The following is a 10,350-nucleotide window of genomic DNA, read 5'->3' on the forward strand; positions in this document are numbered from 1 at the left end:
CCTCACCACCTGACCATCCTGCACAATACATAGAATTATGTGTGTGTGTGTGTGTGTGTGTGTGTGTGTGTGTGTGTGTGTGTGTGTGTGTGTGTGTGTGTGTGTGTGTGTGTGTGTGTGTGTGTGTGTGTGTGTGTGTGTGTGTGTGTGTGTGTGTGACGTGTGTGTGTCTCTGTGATGTGGCGTGCGTGACGATCTGGTTTTCAGCGCTCTTGAGCTGTTGTGTTTTGTGTTGTTGTTGTCGGTACTGTTCCCCCTGCCAGGTGCTCAGCAACAACCAGCTGCTGTACCTGAAGTCCGTGAGCCAGGCGGACGCGGGCCAGTACGTGTGCAAGGCCATCGTGCCGCGCATCGGGGTGGGCGAGACGGAGGTCACCCTCACCGTCAACGGTCAGACAGCCCATAATATCTGCATGTTTCTGTAGGGTCCAGCCTGTGTGGATCTACAGTTCCAACATCATAGCAGGTTGATTTTGGAACTGTAGATCAGTCTAGTCCCTGTCTTTTTTCTTTTTATTAAACCTTATTTACCAGGTAAAAGTCTCAGTGAGATTATATTTTAATCTGTTTTCCAAGAGAGACCTAGCCAACAGGGCAGAATACAAACAAAAGCACACCATTGAAACACAATTAAAAGAGAGTTTGGGGACTTGGTAGTTAAGTCTTGAGTGCTCTGCACTCACTGAGACAAAGCGCTCTGCATGAGTGTTAGCACGTCGTTTGATTGTCATGTGGACGGTCTCCCTGTGAGAGCCTCCGTTGTGTTTATCAATTTGTGGAATGAGGTCACGACCCGTCAGTCATTCTTTTGTTCTTGTTTGAACGATTTCTTCGACATCAAATCTTGCATACTGTAGCTTTAAGATATATGTCCCAGTACGGAGATATACAAGTGTTTAAACCAACCTGGGACCCCTGCTCTGTGTGTCCAGGCCCCCCCATCATCTCCAGTGATCCAGTCCAGTTTGCCGCCAGGGGGGAGCATGGAGAGGTCACATGTTACATCGCCAGCACCCCCCCGCCCGACAAGATTGTAAGTAGACAAAGGAAGACATCTTTATGAATATTTTAATTTTTTTAATTTCAGCATTCAAAAGATTGTTTTGCCACTTCATTGAACAAAAACACATTATAAAAAAGAATAAAGAATAGTATAGTAATTATAGTACTTGTATACTATATATTATATATATTGTATCTAACAATATCGTTAAAGACCAAAAGCTATTATAATATACAATTTAATTCAGGACTTATTTGATCCTATTTGAACCTTTCACCACTATGCTTTTTCTTTTCTCAATCATTATTCATAAAAAATGTCATCCATAGCGGTAAGACATAAATTCATAATGTATGGATTTTAAAATCCAATAATTCATGTATGAATGTCACAGACATTTTTTACCCCGGCATATGGCTTTTTTCCTTTTTTTTTAACCTCACTTTCCACAAAATAATTCATGGGTTGCAAACGGCAGCCATTTGCCCGACAACCCCTGAACCCGGGAGCAAACGGGTTTCGGTTCAAACACAGAACTGCCTATATTTAACTCTCGTCTGTCCTCTCCTCTCCCCTTTTCCCCTCTCCGCGATACATCATTATGACTCTATTTTTTTAAATGTTGAGTCACCCCCTCGATGACAACCTAAAATACTGCTCCGATATCACCTGTCACACTCCTCCTCACTGGAGACGCTGCAACATTAAGACGACCCGCTTTTAGATTCTGCGTCAGGGAGCAGCGCAGTCCTGGGGGTCTCTCTACCGCTCTCTCTCTCTCTCTCTCCTCCCTCCCCACTCTTTTTTTCTCTATCTGTCTCTCACTTAATGTTGCTCTCACTCATCTCCCTCTCTCGCGCTCTCTCTCTCTCTCTCTCTCTCTCTCTCTCTCTCTCTCTCTCTCCCTCTCTCTCTCTCTCTCTCTCTCTCTCTCTCTCTCTCTCTCTCTCTCTCTCTCTCTCTCTCCCCCCCTTTCCAACACACAGACATAGCGCCATCCTAAACATGAAAAATTAAACACCCAAAAAAGCATTAAAAGAATATATTAATAAAACGAAACGTATAAAAGTCCTAAGGAAGGCGATAAAAAGCTTGAGAGAGTGAAATGGAAGGGTGAAGAAGAGGAGTAAAGCGAACATGTAAAGCAGGTTGGGGGGTCATGAAATATGAATGAGTGAGAGAGGAGGGGGGTTGTGGTGGGCGGGGGGGCTTGTCCCAGTAAACGCTGTGGTCGTGCTGGGTGGCGCTGGTCTCTCCCCAGCTCGGGGAGATAAAATGGCCTGATAATAGGAAACATGTGGTGACATCCATAATTAAATAACCCCCACCGAGACCAACACCCCCCCCCCCCCCCCCCTTACTACCTTACCCCCCTCCCCCCTCCACAGCATCCCCCTGCAGTTCGTCGCCGCGGCGACAGCCTTGCTGAATAATACAGCCGCTTTTAACGCTTCTTTTGTTGGAAGCTGTGTTCGGTGAAATACCCCTTCCCCCCCAAAACGACCACACACAAACACACGCACACACGTAACACACAGACACACACACACACACGTAAATGTACACATGCACACGCAGACACACACACACATTCACACACAAACTCACATGCACAGACACACACATGCAGACACACACCAACACAGACGTGCGCACAGAGACACATGCACAGACACACACATGCAGACACACACACACACACACACACACACACACACACACACACACACACACACACACACACACACATACATGAACACACACACAGACACCCAGCCTGGCAGTAATCTGCTACACCATGCAGGAAGTGATGGGAGACCTTTGATTGTGTGTGCGCTATGTGCATGCTGTTGTGTGGGGGGGGGAGGGGGGCTGTGTGTGTGTGTGTGTGTGTGTGTGTGTGTGTGTGTGTGTGTGTGTGTGTGTGTGTGTGTGTGTGTGTGTGTGTTGTGCTTGTCACACATGTTATTTCTGATCTACTTGTTGTTGCCTCTAGCTGACACAGAACAGCGTGGCACCATTTCTTTATTAGATGCTAAATGTCATGTAAAGATGACGTGTGTGTGCGTCTGTGGTGTGTGTGTGTGAGTGTGTGTGTGTGTATGTGAGCGTGTGTAGGTTCATATACACATGCAGTGGACCTATATGCATGTGAATATGAACCAATGTATGCATGCTTGTATGTATGTATCTATTTATGTATGTGCATAATATAGAATTATGAACTTGTCTGGGTGTACTGCGTGTACATTTGTTTCTGTGTGTGTGTAAATGTGTGTGTGCACTTATGTTTTATGTATGTGTACGTCTGTTTCTGTATGCATGGATACATACATACTATATAGGTCTGTGCGATTCTAAGAACCTGTATGTATATTTCCATTTGTGCCTTTAATGTGTGTGTGCAGGTGTGACCTGTGTGTGTAACCACATGTGTCTGTGTGTGTGTGTGTGCGTGTGTGTGTGTGTGTGTGTGTGTGTGTGTGTGTGTGTGTGTGTGTGTGTGTGTGTGTGTGTGTGTGTGTGCAGGTGTGGGCGTGGAAGGAGAACGTGTGGGAGAAGGAGCGCGGCACGCTGCTGGAGCGCTACACGGTGGAGCAGAGCCGGCCGGCGGGCGACGGCGCCGGGGTGCTCTCCACCCTCACCATCAACAACATCATGGAGGCCGACTTCCTGTCCACCTACAACTGCACCGCCTGGAACGCCTTCGGGCCCGGCACCATGATCATCAGCCTGGAGGAGAAGGGTACGGGGCCAGGGCCGGGGCCGGGGCTGAGCTGGCTGCTGTTGTCGTTGTTGTTGTGCTCTTTGGGCATTGTTTGATTTGTTGTTGTTGTTGTTGTTGTTGCTGTGCTCTTTGGGCGTTGTTTCTTTGTTTTGTGCTTTGGTTGGATGGTTGTTTCTGTGATCGTTGTTGTTGTTGTTGTTGTTGTTGTTTTTTGTCTGTTTTTCTAATGATAAGTTAGATGCATAGTTTAACTCGTAAATTATTTTTACACGGACTGCTCTCTCTCTCTCTCTCTCTCTCTTACTTCAGAGGACCCTCCGGTCGGGGTTATTGCCGCTGCGACGGTGGGCGGAACCATCCTCTTCTTCCTCGGCCTGCTGGTGCTCGTGCTCATCTTCTACCGCCAGCGCAAAGGCAGTGAGTCCCACCGGAGTTAGCGCTTCATTAAGTCTGTTTGGTGTTTAAGGTGGAAACAGCGATACCTGGTGGCGGAGGCTGGTAGTGGTTTGGCTGGTGACGTCATCGCAAAGCCCAGTTCCCTTTGTCGGGGAACTGGGCCTAATATTTTTCATAAAATATTATCTTAGGGCTTCAGTGTTACCATCGTTTCAGAGTTGCATTGAAGATGCCAGTACATCAAGCGTCTGTTACTGCGAAAATGATAAAATATATAAAGTTAGGTTTGCCTACTTGTAAATTTCTTGACCTCTCCACCTCTCTGCTACTATGGTCAGAACTCACAAGCACAAAAACAAATTTTAAGCAAACCCATATGGAAAACGCTTAGCCTCTGAACTCGCCCGCCTCACGACACCGATGTTGCCCTGTGTGTGTGTGTGCGTGTGTGTGTGCATGTGTGTGTGTGTGTGTGTTTGTTTTCAACGTGTGTGTGTTTCTCTTCCAGGTCGCCGCGGGGTCACCCTGGGTAAGCCAGACATCAAGGTGGAGACGATCAACAAGGAGACCCACAGCTTGGAGGAGGACTCTGGCAGCGTGTCCACCGCCTCACGCATGGTCAAAGCCATGTACTCGGTGAGTCGTCATGACAACCAGACCCAGCGGTGAAGGGGCGGGTGGGGGGGCTTTACGTATGTTCAGCGTGTGTGTGTGGGTGTATTGAGATGGGAGGTAAACCTACTGGAATTGAACTGATGTGTTTCAATGTGTTAAGCGAACAAACTCATTGAATAACTGAATTCCTTCTTTTTTTTTTCTCATTTCCTCTCCTGATTTCCCAACTGTTTTGTTTTTTTTCTACACTCACCCACTTCCCTTTGTCACATCCCCCCTCCCCCCTATATTTCCATTCCAATTAATTTCCTTTGAATTTGCTTTTTATTTTTATTTTGTTTTATTTTCGTCCTGTTTCTTTTTTTGACCGTTTAGTTTCTCCCCTCTGTGTCTTTCTCTCCGTCCAACCAGCCGTTCAAAGACGACATCGAGCTCAAGTCGGACATGCGCAGTGAAACGCTAGACACCCGCCAGGAGTACGACTTGAAGGTAAGGAAAAAAAGAATACTACCGTACACCACTGAACATAGGTGCAACAGCGCACCCTGTTGTTCAATACTGGGTTTGCAACTGCTCTTTACTGAGATAAAATTGGACGTCACCTGAACAAATCAGACAATCATTTTGAAGCGGTCCGAAGGATAATTTTTAACCTTCGTTTGTTGGTAAAAAGTTACACAAAGTTAAGGAGGTTCCTTTTAGGATAGCCTTTGTCCTGGAAATTGGACGATTGGGGAACCAACCTGGATGATTTGAAAGATGTGACAGTGGATGTATTCTAAGAACAGAAGAGGATCTGATGAGGTCGTGTGATGAGGTCACTTCCTCCTTTATTCCAGACTCCCACTTACACGGAAAACTACTATATCAGTCATCCAGCGCTCAGACGAACGGGGGGAAGTCCACAGAGAAATTACCTCCCAGAATTCTTCTAAAAATAAGACAGACAGGACAGACGGACCGAAAAGTCGGTTGACAGAGAGAGAGAGGAAATGATACGTAGCATAGCACCGCAGGTTAGCGTATACTGAAAGACATATAGCCTATGCACTAGGAACACTAGCGGGGCTGAGCCACTGAGATGCCGTGGTAAAGTAAATATAAATCAAAAAAACTTGAGGGCTCTCAAGTAACTGACCTGAGAACTTAGTCCTTACGTCAGTGTTCAGTCGCCTAGAGGTGGTCCTCTCTCGCACTCAAACACCAACACACACACACACTCACACACTAACACGCACGCACACATACATGCGCGTGTATGCACGTGCACTTACACACACACACACACTCACAAACACATGCATGCACCCGCACACACATAAACACATTCACGCATACACAAACACACATACGCGCACAAACACACACACACGCGCACACACACACACGCACACACATGCAAACACAGACACACACACCCCCATGGCTGTCCCTGCAATGCTTCATGGAGACCTCACAGATGATGGCTACATCGTTGTGACAGCTGCCAGAATCCAACTGGATCTATTATTTATTTAAATGGATGATTTATTTATTTAGCAAACGCAGGTCAACTGCCAAAAGAATATATCGTATTCAATTGAAAAACTTAAGAGTGACGTTCGAGTTGAGCTTGCCTCGACATCTAAACCGGGACTCTGGAATACATTGCGTTGCCTGATCCAACTGAGGCGTTGCCCTGACGGTTGATAACCCCAGGGACGGCCTCCATCTGACTCAGGTCCTTGTGTCTGTGTGCACGTCCACGCACCGACTGGCGTTTGCGCTGCCAGAGTTAGGGGTTCGACTCCCTATGAGACCACTGCCCCATGCTAACACATGACCCCCCCCCCCCCCATAGGACCCCACCAACGGCTACTACAACGTCCGCGCCTCCACCCACGACGAGGCGGGCCGCCCGGCCTCCCGCTCCACCCTGCACTACTCGGACTACCGCTCCCCCTCCGGCACCCCGGGGGGCGCCACCTCCCTCAGCGGCAGCAGCAGCGCGGGGGGCTCGGGCGCCACGGCCAGCGGCGGTGGCGGCGGTGGCGGCGGCGGCGGCGGCGGCGGCAGCATCAGCGGCGCGGAGCGCGTCGGCGGCCCCCCGCCCGGCCCCCTCACCTCGCCCGGGCGGCCCCAGGCCTGCTACGACCCGCGCCCCCCCTCCAGACTCTCCCACATCAGCTACGCCCAGTTCAACACCTTCACCCGCGGCGGGGGCAGCGGCGGCGGCGGCGGCGACAGGGGCGGCGGTCAGAACCAGCAGCTGCCCCAGGGCAACGCCCCACCCGGGCCCCCGCTGCAGCAGGCCGGGGACTTCCCCGGGGACTGCGGCGGCGGCGGGCTCCTGGACGCGGGCCCCCAGCAGCTGGCCTACGACAACTACGGCTACCCCTCGCACTACTCCTCCTACCGCATGGGCTTCGCCCCGGCCAGCCTGGCCCCGCTGGAGGCCGGGCCCTCCTACGAGATGTACAGCGTGGGGGGCCCTCCGGGCCTCGGCCCCAGCGGCATGGGCCCCAGTGGCATGGGCCCGCCTGGCCTCGGCCCTAGTGGCATGGGCCCGCCTGGCCTCGGCCCTAGCGGCATGGGCCCCGGCGGGCATGGCCCCAGCGGGATGGGCCCTAGCGGGATGGGCCCCAGTGGTCATGGTCCCAGTGGTATGGGCCCTAGCGGTATGGGCCCTAGCGGTATGGGCCCCAGTGGGATGGGCCCCAGCGGTCATGGTCCCAGCGGTATGGGTCTCAGCGGTATGGGCCCCAGCGGAATGGGCCCTAGCGGAATGGGCCCTAGCGGTATGGGCCCCAGCGGGATGGGCCCCGGCGGTCTAGGCTCCAGCGGTTCGTTGGGTCCCGGTGCCCCCGGTGGAGGAGTGGGGCCGGGGGCCGTGGGAGGTCCCCCCGGGGGGCTGGGTGGGGGACCCCCGCCAGGGCCGGAGGCTCCGGGACTGGGGGGGAAGTACGGCAGTTCCACACGCTTCTCCTACACGTCGCAGAACTCCGAGTACTCACACAGCCGCCACACACAGCGCATGCAGACTCACGTGTGAGGGGGAGGGAGGGAGAGGGGGAGAGAGGGAGAGAGGCAGGGGGAGAGAGAGAGAAAGAGAGAGAGAGACCCGCGGTGCCCTGGGTGAAACGCGGGGACTTGAAGGGTCTTGTAAAACTAGTGTTAGGACTCGCGCAAACATGCACACAAACTGGTGCACATACACTCGTGAAGACACGCTTATATTGATGCATTACATACGTAGCCAAAATGTAAAAACATGCACAAACACCAATTTACCAAGACACACTCGCACAGACACACACACGCACACACACACACACACACACACACACACACACACACACACACACACACACACACACACACACACACACACACACACACACACACACACACACACACACACACACACACATACACGCACACACACACTAAACTAACTATAACTATGAAATGAAGAAAGGTTGAAAAACTTAGAACTGGAGTGAGAGAGAGATAGAGAGTGAAAGAGAGAGAGAGAGAGGGAGAGAGAGAGAGAGAGAGAGAGAAAAAGAGCGAAAGACCAAATGAAAATGTGGCAACTTAATGAGACAGGGAAGGCGGCAAACTTCAACGAAACGTTGAAATGCCCTCGCTCCCGATGTATCTACCTTATATATATATATACACACACCCGGGCTCTTTAAAAAAGAGCCGACAGTGCAAGCCACAATCAGGATGGGGGACAGTGTTAGCCTAGCCGATGCTATTTCAGACTGTGGAGGAGACGTCTGCGAAGGAGAAAGAGACTATCAAAGAGCTTGTCTTGTACAGCTGAATCTGAAGAAACCTCAGCCCGGTGAAAGGGTGTTTGTAGGCCACGATTCATGTTTTGTTTATATATATATATATTTATATATATATATATTTTTTCCATGTCTACAGCATGTGCCATCACACAAAGATCGAGGAGGGTGTCATCGCCATTTTGCACTGCATTTACAGTATTCATGCTTTGACGTTTTTCCCATAGATATATATATCTGTCTATATCTATATATCTATAAAGATGTATGTATCTATATCTATATATCTATGGGATATATATATGTGTGTAATCTGTGTCTTTTTATTTGCACACCAAACCAGAGCTTTGTATTCTATTTTTTAGCATCGCAGAACTATTTTTGTCATTTTTCTGTAAAAACAAACAAAAAAGAAATAGTTATGCGTGTATATGGACCAAATGATTAAACCTGAGGGTGTAAAATGAGTGGTCTTTGGGTGCTATTCCCTAAAGGTACTCGGAAGGAGTGAATAAGTGAAGAATTGTAAAGTGAAATGAAAAAAGCTGCGATGGAATTTTTCTCCCACTTCGGTTAGAAGGGTATTTGGGAGTTGGTTGTCGAAATGGGGAACATTATATCGTCATTATAGACTAAAGAAACCTCGTGCCAAGTGTTGATGTTGTCCTTCTCCTTTAGACCATGGATATGCAGTAGAAACCTCCACCAACCATCATACGTCACAATCCGATATTTCGTGATTTTTTCCGAATTTTCGCCGGAAAGAAAGATCTGTTATCGTTTTTTTTTACGTTTTTAATTGAAACAGGCCTTTGGAGGGTGTGTGTGTGGGGGGAATGGATGTTGAGTCATTCCGGACACTTTTGACGTTTCTTCAACGCTACCCCCGCCACCCCCTCCCCCCTTTCCTTTCCCTGCTCTGTGCTGGCCGAACTATTTGGCCTTTTGACCTCATTTCCTTACGAGGACCGCAGCGGGGACGAACACAGGAGCGGACGCTGAGTTGCGAACTGAGTGGCCTTTTGACGGGGGGAACCTTGTGGTAGAACACACTTTAGGATCCACCCCTCACGCTCAGCAGGACTAGCGGCGCGGAGGACAGAGAATGCGTGCAAAAGGGAGAGGTCCGAACAAAGCGATTATCTTCAATATCGACGTGTAGAGGTTTTGAGACTGTTTGTGTGTGTGGGAATCAGTGAGTAAATGGGTGTGTGAGTGAGCTAGCGGACATGAGAAACATCCCAGAAGGAGTGTGTGTGCACCTTTGCGTGCGCACCCATTTGTACAGAGTGTTAGTATAAATGTTGAATGATGGCAATGTGTGAGAAGCGTACACACACATAGCATAGGCCTACACATACACACACGCGTGCCCTACTAGGGTTAGTACAAATATATTGTATTCATATGATATCCATATCTGTGTGTGTGTGTGTGTGTGTGTGTGTGTGTGTGTGTGTGTGTGTGTGTGTGTGTGTGTGTGTGTGTGTGTGTGTGTGTGTGTGTGTGTGTGTGTGTGTGTGTGTTTCAGCATATCTTCATATAGCGTCTCCCACCTTCCTGTTACAATACTTTTATACCTCTGGTAGGACTGTAACCTGTATTATTGTGTCTTTGAATTTAGGAAAAGAATCCAGTGTTTAACTTCTTGTACTGTTCTTCGTAGCAGACCGTTCAAATGATGTACAACAAGCGTTATCAACAAGCTCTCATTTTTTTTATTTCATTATCGTCCGTATTTTTTAAAAATGGTATGTAATTATTTTTCCACAGTATTACATAAATAAAAAGCACTGTTTTTTATAAAAACATCGTGGTGTATTTTTTGG

General features: G+C 49.1%; 1 protein-coding gene across 1 annotated transcript in view; it reads left to right on the forward strand.

Moving 5' to 3' along the window:
• kirrel1a (kirre like nephrin family adhesion molecule 1a) overlaps window positions 1-7,794 on the forward strand; it is a 13,763-nt gene extending 5,969 nt beyond the window's left edge. Inside the window, exons 7-13 of the mRNA XM_056575677.1 lie at window positions 264-390; window positions 933-1,033; window positions 3,533-3,749; window positions 4,041-4,148; window positions 4,636-4,763; window positions 5,118-5,231; window positions 6,583-7,794. Of these exons, the coding sequence (XP_056431652.1) occupies window positions 264-390; window positions 933-1,033; window positions 3,533-3,749; window positions 4,041-4,148; window positions 4,636-4,763; window positions 5,118-5,231; window positions 6,583-7,773 (1,986 nt within the window). The 3' untranslated portion in view covers window positions 7,774-7,794. The remainder of the gene's footprint in view (window positions 1-263; window positions 391-932; window positions 1,034-3,532; window positions 3,750-4,040; window positions 4,149-4,635; window positions 4,764-5,117; window positions 5,232-6,582) is intronic.
• Window positions 7,795-10,350: the final 2,556 nt, after the last annotated feature.

Source organism: Gadus chalcogrammus, chromosome 17 (genome assembly GCF_026213295.1).
Source record: "Gadus chalcogrammus isolate NIFS_2021 chromosome 17, NIFS_Gcha_1.0, whole genome shotgun sequence".
NCBI lineage: Eukaryota > Metazoa > Chordata > Actinopteri > Gadiformes > Gadidae > Gadus > Gadus chalcogrammus.